General features: G+C 41.6%; 1 protein-coding gene across 1 annotated transcript in view; it reads left to right on the forward strand.

Annotated features, from left to right (window-relative positions):
* The first annotated feature begins 7,623 nt into the window (after positions 1-7,623).
* The window catches only part of tnpo3 (transportin 3), a 58,158-nt gene continuing 44,895 nt past the window's right edge, over positions 7,624-20,886 (forward strand). Inside the window, exons 1-4 of the mRNA XM_084330830.1 lie at positions 7,624-7,882; positions 10,065-10,265; positions 16,636-16,709; positions 19,226-19,382. Coding sequence (XP_084186956.1) covers positions 7,763-7,882; positions 10,065-10,265; positions 16,636-16,709; positions 19,226-19,382 — 552 coding nt within the window. The 5' untranslated portion in view covers positions 7,624-7,762. The remainder of the gene's footprint in view (positions 7,883-10,064; positions 10,266-16,635; positions 16,710-19,225; positions 19,383-20,886) is intronic.

Raw genomic sequence — 20,886 nt, forward strand, 5'->3', positions numbered from 1 at the left:
TAACTAATAATTTCACTGGATATATATATAACAAATATTGTTATTGTTTTTTTTTGTTTTTAAACCGATACCGATATTTTCCGATATCACATTTTACTGCCGATATCGGCCGATAATATCGGTCGGCCGATAATATCGGACATCCCTAATCAAAACCAATTGCTTTTAGCTTGTCAATCAGAATGGAGTGATTGACAGTGTCGAAGGCCTTTTGTAGGTCCAGCATGACCATACCGCAGTATTTGCCCGCGTCCACCTCTTGTTTGTTCTGGTCGTTCAAATAGAGAAGGCATGTGTCAGTGGAGTGGGACATTCTGAAGCCAGATTGGAATTCGTAGATTAGATTTTTTCCCGCCAGGTACTTTTCGACCTGTTCGTAGACTATTTTCTCCATGACTTTCGAGATGGAGGTAAGAATAGAAACAGGGCGGTAGTTGCCTGGGTCTAATTTGCTGCCCTTTTTGTGCAGAGGGGTCACTCTTGCAATTTTGAAGTCAAGTCAAGTCAAGTCAAGAGTTTTAATTGTCACGGCATACAGGTATACAATGAAATGCGGGTGGTCTTGCCCGCAACGATGTGCAATACTTAAGCATTACATCACACGCAGGAGTGGTTTGTGACCAATAAACCATGCCTAGGGGTGGTCGTTAGACCCCCCTAGGCATGGTTTATTGGTCACAAATCACGACTGCACGTGGTGTAAAGCTTTTATACAACTGCCAGATTCATCCAACCTTATTTCAATACAATAAACACACATTAATCGAAGATTTATTGAAAAAACCATCCGCCAGAAAAAGTAGTTCCCACAACTACAAAAAAGACAAGTTGCCTCCATGTGGAAGCAGCTTGAAGTGCATCCAACCAAACTAACACATCCAACTGTGTATTATTGGAATGATTGAGAGAAGTTGCCTCATGTGGAAGCAGCTTGAAGTGCATCCAACCAACTAACACATCCAACTGTGTATTATTGGAATGATTGATTGAAAATTTTATTACCAGATGCAGAATGGGTACAATACAGTACGGCTCAATACACACAATTGTTAAGGGAATGCAGACCTACTTTCCATAGAACTTCATTCTTAGATGCTTCTATATAAAGTAGGTAAAACAAATTAAAACGTTTTCTTTGCCCTATAGGAAAAAAACGTTTTCTTCGCCCTATTTTTTTATTTATTTCTTTTAGCCTAAACTTAACCAGTTGGAAACCAGGGGTACAGTAATAAAATTAGCAATCAACCAATCAATCAATTCAATAGACCATGCTCACTTAAAACAGCGCTGCTTCTCTCTCAGTCTGACTCCCCCGCTGTTGCAGACAGGAGTGTGTGTGTGTGTGTGTGTGTGTGTGCGTGTGTGTGTGTGTCACAGTGTGTGCGTGTGTGTGCGTGCGTGTGTGTGTGTATGTGTGTGTGTGTGTGTGTGTGTGTGTGTGTGTGTGTGTGTGTGTATGTGTGTGTGTGTGTTTGTGGGTACGCCAGCGTCGGACAGTGTGAGAGAGAACGCTGCAGTCAGTAGAAAGTAGGAAGGAAGAAATTTAAATCAATCAATTAATCTATCAATCAAACCGCGATTTTTCTTTTGTTCTAGATTGACTCAAGACCCATCAATTACATCATCCAACATTGTTTAAAGGACTAACACATTCCCCTTGACAGAATCGCTTCATATTTAGTCGTTATGGTGCTTTCAACATAACCATTTGTTGTCCGCGATCTTGTTTTCTCCCGGAGTGAGCCGGGGAGGGTTATGTGATTCGGTTGTGGGCGGGTCCTGAGCCCAGGACCGTGGATTGTTGCCAATAAAGACGTGTGAATGGCCAATCAGAATCGAGAAATTTGCATGCCGTTGTATAAAGTGGTACATATAATAGAATCAAAGAAGAAAACAACATTGTGCAGGAACAGGTAACAGGTAACATGGAGTGACATCTCGGTATCTGTACATAGTTATTTACAGAGCATATGGGACATGCTAGTTAGCTTTGGTAGTGCAATACACTGTTCCTGTTATTCTAATTTAAAGTGTCCTTTCCTTTGGCCATAAGTGTGCGTGTGTGCGACATGAGTGTGTGCCCGCTCATGTTAAAGTGTTAAGTGGCTGCTCGTCCTTGGGGACGTGTCCCTGTTTTATGGAGAGGTTTATTATGTGTGTGATGACTGGGGTGATGGCGGCTGCTGAGTCTCTGAGGAATTTGGAGGGGATGTTGTCATGGCCAGTGGCCTTGTTAGGTTGGAGGGCGCTACATTTTTTTGAGTACCTCATCAGTTGTTACCATTTCTAGTTTGAAGTCGTCTTTGCGGACCCCTAGGTTTTTGTAGTATGCTACTATGTGTTCTACCCCATAATGCCCTGAGTGGGAGGGTAGTTTGTTTACCAGTGTTGTGGCTATGTTTGTGAAGAAGATGTTTAAGTAATTGGCTACATCCAGCTTGTCTGTGATGAGCGTGTTGTCCGTCTTTATGTTTATGTTTGAGAATCTGGTTTTAAGTTTTTTACTGCAGCCTAGTTGATTATTGAGTAATTTCCAAAGTTCACGTGGTTTGTTTTTGTTTTCCTCAGTTTTGTCATTGATGAAATATTTTTTTGCGGTTTTGATCATGGTGTTATGTCATTTCTTAGTCTGTTTATTTGAATTTTTTGTTCAACCACGTGGACTTGGAGTTCACTGTTTGAGCTTTCGGAAAGCTTTGTCTGACTTTTATGAAGTTCAGAGCATTTTTTGTCTCTGGTTTTCATAGCGGCCAATACAGTACGGCTCAATATATAACCCTGATTTGTTCATTGCCAAACATTATCAAATTTGTGGACAATAGAAAATATGTTACATATCGTCGCCCTCTTAAAATAGTGGCCTAAGTCATAATTTCTCGTTTTTCAGGAAACATAATAAACTGAACCATATATAGAATATATTATATTTATTAATAATTTCACACAAAAATGTTATGACAATAGAAGACAATTAACATAAAAATAACGATGTCTATCAATTATGTAACATAAAAGGAATAAATGACTTAGGCCAATTTACGAACATGCCGTTGTGATTTGAGCCATTTTAAACCTGACTTAGGCCAAATTACTTCTTGAGTAAGTGACTTGGGCAAAACGTGTCACTTCTTTTATTCCCATTTCTTTGACAGACAATGGGGAAGGATAAGCCACACTAGCAGGGCACACAGAGACTCAGGAGACAGAGGGCAGTTTGGCCGTGGTTGGCCCTTTAAATTCAATAAAGCAAACTCAACAGTTACAACTCAAATCACTTATGAGGGCCGACGTTCCACTCTACTGGTTAAAGTTGCTTACTCGTGAGTAGTACGTTCGTTGATAAAGAAAAATACTGTCCACAGCCGCTCCAGTGTAAAACAAAGATATCCAAATGGTTTATTTCTCTTCCACAGCGAAGTCTTTCTTTACAGAAGTGGTCCTAAAGCTATTTTCCTAAATATTCACGTTACTACTACAAGGTAAGAAAACTGTCATCAGCTCGTTTGGCACCTGGACCCTCTGTGGCAGTGCTTCCCATGAGTTCTCTGAGAAGGATAGCTTGTAATGGACCTTGCCATCACTGCTAAACTGAAGAGCCCGCAAATTATGTACAGTCGGATCTCCAGCTTTTTTGCCTGGTCTGATGCTGAGGATGTAAGAGCCATTCAATTTCAGGATTTCATCATGCTTGACCACCTTCACATGGTAGGGTGATGGTCTGATTCTTGCAGTCAGGATCACGTAGTCTCTCGGGGTGATGATATCCGTAATAATTTTACGTTCAATGGTACTATGCATGCTGTCACACTCCATTTGTATGTGTTCAGCAACAAGGTACTTCTGTGTTATTAGTACCCCATATTTCCTGGCAAGCTCAGAAAATGCATTCGCCACATTTGCATTGCGGTTCTGATAACCACAATCATCGCTCCACACTACTATCTCCTTGATTTCTGGATGATCTTTGATCAAACCTTCAAAATGGCAATAATGAAGGTGTGCGAATACTTCGCTACTGAGATCGCCCTGAGTCTCGTCCCACATGTAGCAGTACCCTTCCTTTGATTTCAAGTCATAGAGGGTAAAGTTATGGACCTGCAGTTTTGTTTTATAATACAGGCAGCTGGCTTGGGTTTTTGGACACAGCAGCACGGCTTGCAAGTCCATTGTCCAAACGGCTTCTCATTGTTTGCAGAATCCTTGTTGTGTGATTTCTCTTGTCTTGCTTCATCTTTTGCCATCACATGTGCATCATATTTGGCCTTACTGATATTACCATGCTTGAATGAAACACAAACATCACACTGATCTTTTCGAGGAATGAATACGGAATACTTTCCTTCATGGAACACATCTGTAAAATGCCGTATCCTAACGGCCCTCACTCCAGCAGTTGCAGCTGCTTGTTGATATTCCCGATGTAGTTGGGAGATGGTTGTGCCTGGGTGAAGGAACTTCTTGTCTTTGTAGGTCGCTGTGCTTCTGCAGTAATGCGAATCAACAGTGGGCAGGTCCTTCAACCAGTCCTTAAGGAAATCTGTGACGTCAGTTTCCAGCTTTGCATGCTTGCCACTCTTAGGTCCAGATTTAGTTGGCAGGGCTGCTGCTTGTCTGTCATGGTCGATGGTGTCTTCATTCAGCCAGTGTCTAATGGTTCTTTCATGGAGACCAAGTGTAGAAGAAAAAAGTGCCTGGCACACTTTATAACTCGTTCCATCCTGAAGTTTAAGTTGGTAGGACAATGACACATTGCGCCTGGATTCTTCAGCAACTTTCCTTTGCTTTATGGCGACCTTTGTGACCAAAGTTTTGATGTATAACCGACGTTCTTCCCAGGTGTTCATCGACCAAACATTCTGAAATATCCACTGCCTCTGTTCTTCTGTAATGGATTGGCAGTTTCGAGTCTTGACTTGTTGACAACTTTGAATTGCAGGGAGGACACTTAGCCTTCGCAGGTATTTTGTTGCCACCTTTGCCCTTGTACGGCATTCCTTTGAGACGTTTTTTTTTGGATTCATTCACTATTTTGTGTTTAATTACCGTACTTTTCGGACTATAAGCCGCGGCTTTTCCCCCCATTTTTCGACCCTGCGGCTTATATAACGGTGCGGCTTATATGTGACTCGACGTGACCAAACCCGAAAATGTAAAAATAAATATTGCTTTTTTGACTGCATTGAAATGTTATTTATCTGTTCCCTTATTTGCTAAACTTAATACAACTTGTAAATGAGTTAATTCTTGTTATTTGTCCGACAGTATTGTGTCCCAATGCTAATTACATAGGTAATTAAACATTAAAACACCTGCGGTTTATAGTCCAGTGCGGCTTATATATGTACACATCGTTCAATTTAGCTGCTGCGGCTTATAGTCAGGTGCGGCTTATAGTGCGAAAAGTACGGTAAACTATAATTTGTGACAGTAAAAGACTAAATAACTACACATGTATAGCCTGGCCTATATTATAGTAAACCTTATCACTTACCAATAGTGATGTGACGTTTGAAGCGAGGCTCCGGAGCTTGTGTCGAGCAATCCATCTTTTTTTAAGTGGAGCCTGTATCGAAGCGCGTATCAGGTGACGTACTGATGACGTCCGAAGCCTCGGTCCGGGGGGTACCGCCCCCGAAGCCCCACTCCGGGGGGTACCGCCCCCGAAGCCTCACTCCGCGTCACTGATTCAGGAAATGGCTTCGGGGTTGGTGCGCAACGCGTCTCCAACACGGGATCATCCCTATGTTCCCCGGAACATCCCCGCAACACAAGTGTCGACATAGGAATTCATTACGAGTTTCTTTGCGTTGGAGAATCCTGTGGAGTACTGGGAAAGACAAATAAATGTGTATCCTAATAATCCCAACATATATATAACAGATGGTAGCGCGAGGCACTGTCAGTCACGATGGACTTCAAGCGTTGTGAAGTGACTGGCGAGTAGCGGTACTGCGAGTTAAACTCACTCCACTTAAAAAGACACACTTTACACGTCATGAAGAGTGAATTCACCTTGGTGTAGCGGTCTGTGCTGTCACCTGTCGCCCGTGTCACGGCAGACCAGGGTTCTAAACTCCCTCGGGGCATCGAAGAAAGTTAAACACAACGCAAAAAAGGTGACCATATGATATCATCTCCGTTAAATATAAACTTGCTGTAATGTCTAACTTGCTGTGCCTAATCTGATCACATCTGTATGATCCAAATGCAGGATGGCATGTCGATTTTGAGTTGCTTTTTCTGAATAAAAATGAATGAAGCAAGCACTTGTCCCTGCCATCATTCTGTTAGAAAAACACACTATATTAAATTATAGAATGTTGTAGTAACACAAGCACTTTCTCCTCTGTCCCTGCCATCATTCTGTTAGAAAAACAGACACATTCTTATTTGTTTATTGGCATCATCATCACTCTGCCTGTTCTACATTTATTGTCCACTTGATGGCATAGTAGAGCAAATGCACCATGAAGCTTCGACACATGTGTGGTACTATTGGATGGAAAGCCTCAATGCTTCATGAAGCTTCATCTCGCCATCACTACTTACCAATAGGGGACGAGACCTGAATCATGGAAATTACTTCATCCAGACTGTAGCTTTTCTTGCTTCTCGAAGCATCTGCCATCTTGAAAAGTTGTAAAATTGCCTAAAGTCGCATGTCTTGTGACTTTAGGCAAAAGATAAAACTGCCTAAGTCACACTCTTGACATAGGCAAAATTCTTCCAGGGTAGAAACAGCATGATCCTTTCAATTAAGGATGTAGGCGATTGTACCAGAGGGTGGCCAGCATCATGAAGATATGAATTAGGCAACAAAAAAATATCAAAAAAATGACTTAGGCCATTATTTTAAGAGGGTGACGATATTATGCGTTGTGTAAACAATATTCGGCTTTAAAAAGGGATACAAAAAACCCATTATGAATGATTTGTTAAACATTTAACTGGAAATCTGAAACAAATGTGAATTAGCCTACTGATCGTGCATATTGATAATGCTAGCTACATTATAACTTAGCATTTTGCAAGGTAACGTTAGCTAGGATGTGTCTACTTTCATTTTTTTTTAAATCGTACTTTATTTACAATGTCTGATGAATATGAAGCATTGTATCAAACAGCCCCATCCCGTATGCAACTCCATTAACACTTTCACTGCCGCACTACCAAAACGGTTAACCCTTTCACTGTGACTGATTGATTGAACACTTTATTAACAAATTGCAGAATGGGTACTGTACAGCTCAATACATACAATTGTTAAGGGGATGCAGACCAGAGAAAGACTTTCGTCTTGTTTACATCAGGGTCCCCCATTTTCAATTCACCCTTTCACTGCCACACGACAGAAGGTTAACCGTTCTTTACTACCACACAACCGACGACGACGGCGACGGTCGGTAGTGTCATAGTAAAGAAGGGTTAACCTTCTGTCGTGTGGGCAGTGAAAGGGTTAATGTCATTGTTGTGACGTCTGACGTGTCCCTTGGTCAACAGTCCGTGCATTCCGCGACGACACACGTAGGACTGTTTTAAGTCAACCGTGGCGAAGCAAGAAAGGTTCCTACCCAATATTCCACACGGAAGAATGTTGTCGGTTGCACGCGGGAAAACCCTGCGCGAGATGGCGGTGAGAGACTCCAGCAGGACCGACTAGATCTCTCTCTCTCCGGCTGAACAACACACCCAACGTTACAGTTATTATCATTACCGTATTCACCTTTAGAACTCGAACCCGCGACATAGCGTCGGCGCTACTATGGAAGGGGGCAAACCCACCCTCGTGCTGGTGTACCAGGCGGTGCAGGCTCTGTACCACGACCCGGACCCGGCCGGCAAGGAGCGCGCCTCTGTGTGGTTGGGCGAGCTGCAGAGATCGGTGAGGAGGCGCAGGAGAGGCCGGGGACCGGGAGGGGCCTGTGGGGGCTAGGGGTGTTGTTGATACTAAACTACTGATGATACACGAAACTAACCAGCTCGCCACCGCGGAGCAGCATGATTACAACACGTCCCGTGGGATCGAGACCCGATACATATCGTCTCTCGTGATGATGACCACCACGAATGAATGAATCAAAACAAACAGCTAGCTAGCAGCGTTAGCTTCACATTTCACGCTATAACTCAGGGGATCTAACGTTAGAGCGACATGATGATGGAAGCACACGGTCATCAGTTATTATGCAGCCTTTTGTAATAATGGGGAGAGCTTTTGCCTCGGCTCTCTTAACTAGAGAGAGGGAGGACTGTGGGCTCTGGGGGTTTAGGGCCCATAGCCCGTTAGCTTTAAGAGCTACAATGCAAAGGACTAGGAGCTAAACGCTGCTCTCCTGTACCGGGGCCACCGGCTTTTGTCCATTTCTTTCATGCATAATATTTCCTGCTTTACGATTTCGTTGAACACGGACTATAGCTAATGTGCATTATTATTTAGTGATGTTTTTGTAACTAACGACTAGATCCCTCGAATGACATGATCGTCTATATATAGTCCTCATACAATTTGGTCAACTAGTTGCGAGTTTTACTAGCTTTCACGTTTAATTGAATAATAACACTTTATTTGTATAGCACTTTTCAGACAGAAGTTGCAGTTCAAAGTGCTTCACAACAGTAAAAAATATAGGCATAAGCGAGCCTGAGCAAGGTAAGGTAAATCTCTGTTTCACATTTTAGGACCTAGTATCCCAATAGGTTCTCTGTTTACAGTTTCATTCAGTAATACAAATGACAAAAATAGTGTTTATATTTTGCTAACTCGCCGCTTGTTGATTATTTCCATATCCCAATACTAACACAGTGGCTTGTTCAGCAGATTCTAAATCTAGGCTCCTTGGTAACTTGAGACCCTGCACGCCAGTTGACCCTATGCCACCCAAACTCATGGCTGAAGTCCCTCGCCGGTGGTTCTGTGCAGTGGCCCAATGTGCATCTTCGGTGTTGCTGTCGTGGCCGACACGTTCGCATTAACGTCATTTGTGGATTATTAATTATGGCCGTCATGGACATAAGCTACCTGGCAAAGTCGAGTGCATTGATTTGTATCTCCCTCATTAAGGGTTGCAGTGCAATGAAAAGTTTATTTAACAGATTGCAGAATGGGTACAATACAGTACGGCTCAATACACACACAATTGTTAAGGGGATGCAGACCAGAGAAATACGTTTGTCTTGTTTACATCAGGGCCCCCCCATTTTCAATTCATAGTGACATTTATGACATTCATGACATACAGGTATATAGTACTGTTACATTTGTGACATATATGATATGCAAATATATAATGGAGCTGTACATGCCCACATCACAGACATACAGGGTAGCGTCTAGGGGTGGGAATCGCCAGAGACCTCACGATACTATCGGATACTTGCGTCACGATAGTATCGCAATACTAAATATATCGCGATACGCTGAGTATCAAATTTTATTTATTACCTTTTTTCAACTGCAAAGTAAGACTTTGTCAACATGTTTTATCTAATAAAATAAAGTTCAGTCTGTTCATCTCACTTCAATAATTTTTATTGCCGAACATGGTATTTTCTCAAGCAGACAGATGTCAACACTGTAATCAGTGTTGCATGTACCTGACAAACTGAACTGTTTGTATTACAGTCATATTCCAACTAAACTGAATCCAATGCACATGTGTGTGTGGACTACTGTACTATTACAGGTATTGAATTTGATTGATTTTTTATGAATAATTAAATATCGATACTTGGCGTCCCTGTATCGATACAGTATCGCCACGCAAAGTATTGCAATACTACGTATCGATTCCCCCCCCCACCCTTAGTAGCGTCTGTGTCCTGTCTGTACCTAACTCAAAACACACCCTGTGCAGTGATAAAGCAGATGCATTTCTGTCTGATGTTTTTGTTCTGTAAGCAGGTTTTGTGGAGCAGTGACATGCGTATTGGCCTTCTGCCAACTCTTCACAGAAAGTGAATACCTTGGATTTTGATATAGAGAGAGAGTAGAGGAGGTGGTAGCTGACTAACAGCCGTCTCGCTCCCTGTCTGTCTGGTGGTGGTGGTGCTGTCCTCCCTCCTAGATGTACGCATGGGAGATATCAGACCAGCTTCTCCAGATGAAGCAGGACGTGGAGTCCTGCTACTTCGCGGCCCAGACGATGAAGATGAAGATCCAGACGTCGTTCTTCGAGCTCCCGCCTGAGACCCACATCGCCCTGCGTGACTCGCTGCTCTCCCACATACAGACCCTCAAAGACCTCTCGCCCATCATCGTCACCCAGGTAACACATACAGACCCTCAAAGACCTCTCGCCCATCATCGTCACCCAGGTAACACATACAGACCCTCAAAGACCTCTCGCCCATCATCGTCACCCAGGTAACACATACAGACCCTCAAAGACCTCTCTCGCCCATCATCGTCACCCAGGTAACACATACAGACCCTCAAAGACCTCTCGCCCATCATCGTCACCCAGGTAACATACAGACCCTCAAAGACCTCTCGCCCATCATCGTTACCCAGGTAACACGGGCCGCCGCCTGCCGCGCGCTCTCCTTGCTGTCACCCAGGGACCCTGCCCCGTAGGGGTGGGAATCGCCAGAGGCCTCACGATACGATACTATTGCGATACTTGCGTCACAATACGATAGTATCGCGATACTAAATATATTGCGATACGCTGAGTATTGCAAATTCTTTTTTAAATTAATTTTTTATCACATTTCATTTATTACCTTTTTTCAACTGCAAAGTAAAACTTTGTCAACATGTTTTATCTAATAAAATAAAGTTCAGTCTGTTCCATCTCACTTCAATAATTTTTATTGCAGAACATGGTATTTTCTCAAGCAGACAGATGTCAACACTGTAATCTGTGTTGCATGTACCTGACAAACTGAACTGTATTACAGTCATATTCCAACTTAACTGAATGCACATGTGTGTGTGGATTACTGTATTATTACAGGTATTGAAATGAACAACGCAACTTCCTTATACAATTTTATTATTTTATTTTTTAATTCATAATTAAATATCGATACTTGCCGTCCCTGTATCGATACAAAGTATCGCAATACTACGTATAGATCCCCCACCCCTATCACCCAGGGACCCCGCCCCGGTGCCCCCCACGGCAGTAACGCAAACACTCTGGGATATTAATTTGATCGGTTCTCTTCCAGATTTCTATCTTTTTTTGTCAACGCTGCCGCATGTTAACTTCTAATGAAGGTTATGCTTGTTTCTTTTCACCGATTTTACCCTCTTATTTCCTGCTTTTGTTGTTGATGTTTTTTTTTTACGCTGTCCTCATCACACCCTTGAATCATGTCCCGAACAGACGGATTGTAATTAGAGCCAATCATGGCACTTTCATTGATCAGTATTTGCTCAATTAAGCCAGATCAAATTCAGGTCCTTTTTTGTTAACAAATAAATGAGAACCATTAAGGGAAAGCTGTGATTTAGGGTCTTATTTTCTTTAAGCAGAGCTATTCCATTGCCAAGCATTGGATTGGTTTTACTATCTTTAATATAGTGTGCACCATGCTGCTGTATTAAGGAAAATACAAATATCGGATCGGGACTCAGTAGAAACTGAAACGGGGGCAAGGCGGCTTGATCGGGACATCCCTACCCTCGAACCCACCCTCAGGCACCGCCCGCTTACTTACGATGTTAAAACATGTAGGGCGTGTTGGGCATGGGCCCCAATTTACCTATTTCAAACCCCACCCCTCCAATCACAGCCGTTGCCTCCCTCGGGACAAACTTTGTTTCGCATCACAAGTGGGCGGGCACTGCCTGAGGTCTGGGTTCAAGGGTGTGATAAGGACAACGTAAAATAAATTAAAAAGGAGATAAAAGCTTAAAATTCCTGTCATTGTCCTCCAGGTATTAGTGTCTTTGTGGAAGGCACCTGTCAATCAAAGCACCTTTCCTCGTATCTTGTGCGCTTTCTGAACCCCCTCCTCCTCCAAACTATCTAGGAATTTACCACCATCTAGCAACATGTCCCAGTGCTTTACCACCTTTGGTGCTTGGTCTTGTTTGTTAACCCTTTCACTACCACACTACAGAAGGTTAACCTTTCACTACCACACTACAGAAGGTTAACCTTTCACTACCACACTACAGATGGTTAACCATCTGTAGTGTGGTAGTGCCTTCTGTCGTGTGGTTGTGAAAGGGTTAACCCTGTCGTGTGGCAGTGAAAGTGTTAATGCAGAGAAGTAATGATGATTGCATGAGAACAAACTAGCATGCACAAGCTAGTATTGGGGCTAATGACATGCAAACTATGTTGTATTGGAATTTTGATATGAAGTGCAACATCACTTACTAAAGTGAAAAAAAAAAATTACGCTCTAGTTTTTACTTTAGAATCGACAATTGGAATATTGCAGGAATACATTTACCTCCTGCTTCAGCCCGACTTCTCAATCTCATTTATAATGCCTATGTTACAGTCTTCACAATATGGATATTATGGTTTGTTCATATTGCAATATGAATGCGATACATGGTGGCCCCATTTATATGTTTGTGTACCTGAGTTAAGGGCGTAGCCACAGTCATCCATCACAGAGAGAAAACAGAAGTTGGCTATAGTCCGTTGGTTTGTTTTGAAATGAGAACCGATGTAATTGTGCGTTTATAAAGACAACAGTTCAAGTGTCCTCATAGCGATTGGCCAAACAAGACTATGTAATCCATCAATCCACAGATTTGGCTAAATCGGCACGTCGTCCAAAAGGACATCCTTTGTTGAAAGGCGATTAGAAACAGCTGTAGATGGACAGACACAACAGATCAGGCCTAAAAGAAAAAATGGTTTGGTTCCGGTTGCCGACCGACCCTGCCGATTTAGGTGCGACCCAATTTATTTTATGAGTTAAAAAATATATATATTTTTTAATTTTTTTTAATAAAGTTTCATAAAAATCTTAGTCAAACCTTTAGTATTATGGATATTAAACATGCTGGCAGAGTACATGCATCCATGTTGTCGTGAACATTTTAATTAAATAAAGAAATTCCCAATCCATAGTCGCCGTGGGAAAAAATATAAAATAAAATAAATTCCCTAACTACCTGACAACCAACGGGAACCAAACAATATTTTCTTTTATGCCTCAGCATGTCCGCCTCCTAAAAAGGCAAATAGGCAATAGTGTGTGTAATCCAACAATACGCGACCACTAATAAAAACGTAACTGGGTCATTGACGGATAAGACTTTTCAATAGGCCAATTTTAAAATACAAAAAATACGGATATATTTGGCCATTTTTCAAACATTTGGAATGTAGTGTATACATGCATTTATGAAAAAAAAACAAATTAAGAGATGTTAGTGTTTTTAAAGTTGAATTAATAGGACATGGCCTTAATAAAAGTAATTTGGGGCGACCGTAATTTATCTCAAAATTAATATATTTCCTTAACATTACTAATATTTTAACAGGTATCAGTAATTAGATATACATCTTAAGAAAGACAGGCTTGTGTGCCCTTTAATTTTTTGTAAACCATGATTTCACAAGTTTATTCTATAATGGCAGTGTCTCCCTCGTAATGCAGTTACAATACCCATATTTGCTCTAAAACCCATAAAACTGATTTAAAATGTGTACAGATAGTATCCACTTAAGCATAGTATACCAGTGATGAATATTTGAGCCAAAACTGATGGATATTCTATTTTGAATTTAGTACAGTTATTGACAATCATTGGTTACCCCGCATGACAAATGGTCGCCCCAAATGATGAGAGTAGTTAAAAGTCTATTTAAAATGTTACACAATTCAGTTCAGACAAAAGAAAACTGAACAATGTTTTTATTACAATCTTTTCAAGTGGTCAACAAAAATATTCTTCAATTCATTCAAATATCACAAAAGTAAAACATGTTAACATGCGAGGGCCCACATGTGAACCTAGAATAAGAAGCACACCAAAAAACAAAACACTGATATTCTTTACATTTAGTTAAATTATTAACGTTCGGTTATGACATCATACGGTGACATCATGAATGTTCCAGAACGTTCGATCATGCCATCATACTGTGACATCAGAAATGTTCTAGAACGTTCGGTCATGACATCATACTGTGACATCACAAATGTTCCAGAATGTTCGATCATGACATACTGTGACATCACAAATGTTCTAGAACGTTCGGTCATGACATCATACTGTGACATCACAAATGTTCTAGAATGTTCTATTATGACAAATAAGCCGGTTCAATGACTATCTAAATCCAATCAATATTCCTAATGCCGTTTCAATGTAAGGTTATAAAAATAAACATATAAACATTCATACAATACAATATAGCTTTGGCTCCTACTGTCAACATTCCCCAAAGATATATCAAACACGAAACAAACTCTGATCAGATTATAATGGAGATGTTGCACAGTGCAATCCACTGAATATTTATTGTTGAAATATGTCACTGTTGATCATGAGCTGGATATATAACCTATGGTTTCAAGGGATGTTAAACCTACTGTAGAATCAAAGTAAATGTTAGTGATTCAAATCCTCATTTAGAGGTAGGGGATCCACCACAGCTTGCCCTGCTGCTCTTCTCTACTTCTACACCAGCCAGAACTGGTGGAGTGTTCTCCATGGATGGTGGTGTCAGGTTCAGCATCGCCTTTTCCATCTTTTTCCTTCTCCCTGTAACCTCTGGATGCAGCCTTCTCCCTCTCCGATAGCTCATCTGACTTCACATGGAATCTTGCCCTGTTGTTTTCTTCTCGCTGAAACAATAGTGTATAATGTGATACTAATTCTGGTGGGCTAAATTACATACAAACTTAAGTTCAAGATATTACAGAAAAGGTCATTCCTAATCCTACTAACATGACAGTTTGAAATACACCAGAGAAAGATATACTGCATGTTACCTATAGTTTTATTTTACCTCTCTCTTTTCCTGGCAAGATAGTCTACATTGACCCGCTGTCTGTAGTGAGTGTCTGTTTGCTTGTTTGTGCCATCTAGAAAATAGGTTAAACTAGTTAAACATGACTAATACATGTACAATTACCTAAATGGAATGTCATGCTATACCGTTTTAAAAATGTTCTCATAAGATGGTACAATACTCAAAAAGAAACGTTAATTCCTAAATAGGAATGAAAAATGACAGAAATGTTGAAAAATATATGTTAAAGTATACAAAGAGTTATGCTAAAACAAAGAACTTTATGTATATAAAACATGAATAAAATATAAATATACAGAAACTACAAATACAGGACATATATCTATCATCTAAAACACTCAGCAGTGGTCGCCCCACATGATACTCGGTCGCCCAGATGATGTTTTTAAGGTCAGTCAAATATTACAGGCTAACCATTAGCTACAGAAACCAAACTAGCTAGCTCTTACCACATGTCACTATCAAATTCATCATCAAAATATAGATTTTCAGATAAAACGTATTATTCACAGTTTTGGGGCGGTCGTCCCACAAGACATCCAAAAGTGGCAATTACATTACAGCAGTTAAAAAAGAGATTTATTTGCCAATATGAAAGAGACTTACTAACCTGCTAGTTGTTTCTCTGGGTCCCTCACATGTGACTGGCTGATGCAACATCCTGTCCTTGAGGTGGTTTCAAAATAAAAGTCCCACAATTGTGTTTTCTTGATGGTCGCCCCAGATGATATTTCATAAAATGAACATATGCGGACAACATTTGTTTGTATATTATGATGGAAGTATATGTGCAAATGCTTCATAATTTTGTCAATGAATGCAAAACATGTTTGAAATTATGCCAGGGCAAGGGAAATATTTAAATAGATTTAAAGTGATTTAAATCCGGTTGTCCAAATAGAAGTCAATGCTGGACGGTCGCCCCACATGGACATTTGACACTTCAGATAGCAATTACCAATAACTCGAATGTTTGGAGGAGTTAGAGTGGGTCTGTATATGGGGAAGGTATTAGAGATACATGTAATCTTTTTATGAATTTTAATGTTTTTTTTAAGGTAAGAAATTCAGTGGGACAGAAAAAATAGGCGTCACATCATTGACCCAACCCTACACTAACGTTATGAGAGCTAACATTGCTACCTACTGTACAAGTGCATTGGTTTAGTGCATTTCCTACTTCCGGTTGCTACTGAACGGACATGTTTGTGCGGACCTGTTCTCCCAAACTGGTCAGCAAATGACTTTTCATTTTTACGTTATTATTATTTAAACATTGATCTTAACTGATCACTGTGACTTTATTGCTTTTATCGTTATATATGCCTGTTTGTGTACAGCACTTTGAGCTACATGGCATGTATGAAAGGTGCTTTATAAATACTTACTTACTTACTCATCTCAGAGGTATCTCAGGTGAGGTAACGTTAAAAAAACGAAAAGATTTAACAGAGGTTACACAATTCTTAGTATTTGATCGCAGACAGATTGGTCGCAAACAACAGGTGATTGTTATTAATGACCATTGTGGCCAATTAGCCGTGGCCTGCTGGCACCATATTGTATGGCAAAATAATGTCATGAGAACTATAAATATAGTCCAGTTTCACATACATCTGCTCCTTTCTTCTCTTCCTCTTATGCAATGTCTAATATCTCTCTCTTCCCTTTCTTCTTTCAGCTGGCTCTGGCCATCGCAGACCTTGCTCTTCAGATGGCCTCTTGGAAGGGTTGTGTTCACACACTCATTGAAAAGTAAGACTTCCCACTAGGGATGTCCCGATCACGTTTTTCTGCTCCTGATCCAATCCAGATCATGTGATTTTGAGTATCTATCTACCGATACCGATCTTTCCCGATCCGATCAAAAAAAAGTTATATTTTTTTATTTAACACTTTAATCGCCGGAAACGCCGAAACTCGTCATTGCCCGCCATGCTCATTCTGCCGAAGACGCCGTAACACGTCTTTGATATCAATATTTCAAAAATCTGTGATCGAAATCATATTTCTCCTCCGGGGACCTGAGATATACTGCTGATCTCCACTTAACTCTCTAACGGTTCAAGAGCGCCATCTGGTGGCCGATCGGCAGATCGCCCAACAGGAAGTGACGCGCCAAACAGGAATATGTTCACCCATATTTCGTCCGGGCACTCGCGATCGTTAGCAGGACTCCATCTCGACACACTGGATAATCAATCGCTCGCCCTAACACCCCTTCCTGACAGGCAGCGACGCGAGCGAGCGTGATTGCGAAAATGATTAAAATGTATTCGTTTCAATCAGGCTATCCTGACCTGCCGTGAGCGACAGCGAACTGAGCGGCGATGTCGTCCCCCCCTCAAATATTCGCTCGCTGTGTCTCTAGTTGAGCGATTACGCGGCCGAGTCCCGCCCCTAAACACTTTTTATTGGTCAAGAATCGCAGGCTGCTTTCCCCCCGTGTGCTTCCAGGTAAACACACACACAGACACACTCGGACACGCGCCGCGTCATATCAGGACAGTGTCGCGCGCGATTTAATCTCCAGTTCGCTCGCTCGCTGCCTGTCGGGAACCGGTGTAACTCAATAAACAACGTTATTTGGACGTATATAGTATTATACAACCTGGAAATGGTTCATCTAGTGGTTGAAATTTTTTATCTGGCACCGATCGCTACCAAACTGTATTTGATCATCAATATAATGCATTTGGGGCTATAAATCAAGTTCTGGAGAAAGCTGCAGAAAACGATAAAAACGTACTTATACTTTAGACCGTATTTTAGTATGAATATGTGAATGAAAAAGTATAACGTTGCTACACCCTGAACAATAGATATAGGACATTGAATGGGCCATAATAATGTCAATTTAGCAATAGAATTTAAAAAGTTATAGCCCTGCAAAGAAGGGGAACTTCTCCATAGACAAATAGAGCTGGCTAGGGATGGTAAATTATGAATTTAACCATGGCGATCAAAGTGTTAAATTGTTTACATTTTTTTTTATTCAACAAACATGACCATGTTCACGTCTTAAACTCATACTGACGCCTTAGTTTTGGTTTTAAATTGCATATCATCATTCATTTATTTATTGTCACACAGAGCAGAAGAATTTTGCCAAAACAAACCAATAGTATCCAGCTGCAGAACGGCAGACCAGCCACACTCGGACCCAAACGCATTTCCTTTGATTTAATTATACATCAAATGATTTATGTCAAGGATTGCAATGCCTCGTTTGAATGAAGTTAACTTTTCACCTGGATAACGTCAACATTCAGGGTGAATGTAATGTGAGAAATTGGGATAAAAAAAAATATATATATTTGGGTCCGAGAGTGTGGCTGGTCTGCCGTTCTGCAGCTGGATACTATTGATACTATGTAAATGAATGATATGCAATTTTAAACCAAAACTAAGGCCTCAGTATGAGTTTAAGACGTGAACATGGTCATGTTTGTTGAATAAAAAAATTAAAGTTAAAAAAAAAATCCTGTTTTTTTTATTAATTATTTTTGCCGATCCCGATCTTCGGAAAATCACGTGACCGGATCGGGACATCCCTACTTCCCACCTTCCGTCAACCGCATATGTCCACTACTCACAAACGCTTTGGTGTCGGTTGAAAGGATCGCCAAAACCACCCAGCTGGGCGAGGCATCAGCTGACACTTTATTGTTTTGCAGTTGATGTGATCTAGCCTTGATCAACGTCTCCGGTGTAGCAACTCTCAGCTTCTCCGGGAAATGTCCTTTCTTCTAGAAGTGCACCAGTAGTATCTTTTAGTGTCAGGAATGCTACCAATCCAGCTCCCAAGTACTCATGCTTGTATTCGTAAATGAAACGTGTCTTGATAGCCATTCTTTAATAACACTTTTGAAAATGGGTCCAATACTGGTCGACATGAAAGACCGTCAATTGAGAAGTTTCAAGTTTTGTTTTATTTGTCTCATAAGGTACATAGTGAAATGTTTGGTTCTGTATGAGCCTCCTAAGATTGTGCTTCATACAGTTTAAGTAAAGACCAAATAAATAGATAAAATATGGTATAAGTGCGTGGCTCTGTAGTGTACTCTCATTTGCCACCCGCTCCAAAAAGCACTATGTACTCTTATGAGTTCTGGATAACAGGAGCACTTGTTACCCCCCCCCAATGTACTCACGGTAACTAGGGCTGGGCGATATGGCCTAACATTTTTATCATTAAAATAATTTAACCTAAATTAAATCGATTAATCGCCCAGCCCTAACTCATGGTAACCTTCTCCCTGCGCCACCAGGTACAACAACGACGTCAGCTCCATGACGTTCCTGATAGAGATCCTGACGGTGCTTCCAGAGGAGGTCCACAGCCGCTCGTTACGCATCGGAGCCAATCGCAGGACGGAGATCATCGAGGATCTAGCCTACTATTCCAGCACCGTGGTCACCCTATTGGTTAGAGATCTTCCTCTCTCTTGTCTTGTCTTCTGGTTCGCTTGCTCTCTCTCTGTCACTGTTCACGTCGGCAGATTGTTTTAAGGTTTAGGTCTTAGTCGATGTAAAAGTCTAATGTTTTAGTTTTAGCTTGAATCGTGTCTTGTCAATTTGTCGATCTTGGATAAAGTCGGACATTGTAAAAAGGTTGGAACTTGTAGTAGCAGCTAGGGTTGGGTACCGTACCGGTCACATTTGAACCGATACTGGTACCTAGAAACAGTGCAACGCGTGAGAGGAGTTCACACAGGGCTGAAGAGCTAGATGTCATAGCTTTTAAAATTGAAGGTCCTTGCTGGTCTGTGTCTATTATAAAATGACAATTGCGTGTCATTGGAATTCAGATTATTTTCTACCTGGGCTGCTCTTAATCTACCTGCTCTCAAGGTACCGAAAGGTGGCACTGATTTGATCTAATGTGAATCGGTACACGGTAGGACCGACATAAAGCACTGAGTGTCGGGGGGGGGGGGGGGGGTATGAGTGTGGCTGAACGTGCTTCTCATCTTGACTAGCTCGTCGTAGAGGGGGTGGGAGGGATTATCCAGGATAGCAGCCAGCTTCCTTCTCATCCCCCTCTCTGCCATCACCTCTAGTCTGACCAGCAGAGGCCCCCCCGATTCCATCACCATCCGAGGGGAGGAGGTTGAGGTGGTGGAGTCATATAAGTTCCTTGGGGTGCACCTGAACAATAAACGGGACTGGTCGGACAACACTGAGGCCCTCTACAGGAAGGGACAGAGCAGGCTGTGCTTCCTGAGGAGACTCGGGTCCTTCAACGTGTGCAATAGACTGCTGCAGTCATTCTACCAGTCTGTAGTGGCCAGCGTCCTCTTCTATGCTGTGGCATGCTGGGGAGGCTACATTAACTCTAGGGACTCCAACAAGCTCAACAAGCTGGTGAGGAAGGCTAGCTCCGTGGTGGGAGTCGAGCTGGTCAGACTAGAGGTGGTGGCAGAGAGGGGGATGAGAAGGAAGCTGGCTGCTATCCTGGAGAATCCCTCCCACCCCCTCTACGACGAGCTAGTCAAGATGAGAAGCACGTTCAGTCACAGACTCATACCCCCCCGACACTCAACTAACCGCCTCGCACAGTCCTTCATACCAGCGGCCATCAGGCTCCACAACAGTGGGCAGCGACTGCTGCCAGACATCCAACTAGAACTAATAGGAACCCAAGGAGGACAATAATACCACCCTATGCATACTGCACCTTATGTGAATACTGCACCTTATGTGAATACTGTGAATTCTATATATTTCAGTTAGTTAGACAGTAAATTATAACACTACCTTTATGCATGCTGCACCTTATGTGACACTGAATACTAGTTAGTTAGATAGTAAATTATATTGACTTATTTGTTTACACTGCTTTGTGTTGTTTTTACTACCTGTACCCCATCCCCCATGCTGCTATGATGCCTGAATTTCCCCAAGGGGATCAATAAAGGAATATCTTATC

The sequence above is a fragment of the Notolepis coatsorum genome (genome assembly GCF_963971535.1).
Source record: "Notolepis coatsorum genome assembly, chromosome: 15".
NCBI classification, from domain to species: Eukaryota; Metazoa; Chordata; class Actinopteri; order Aulopiformes; family Paralepididae; genus Notolepis; species Notolepis coatsorum.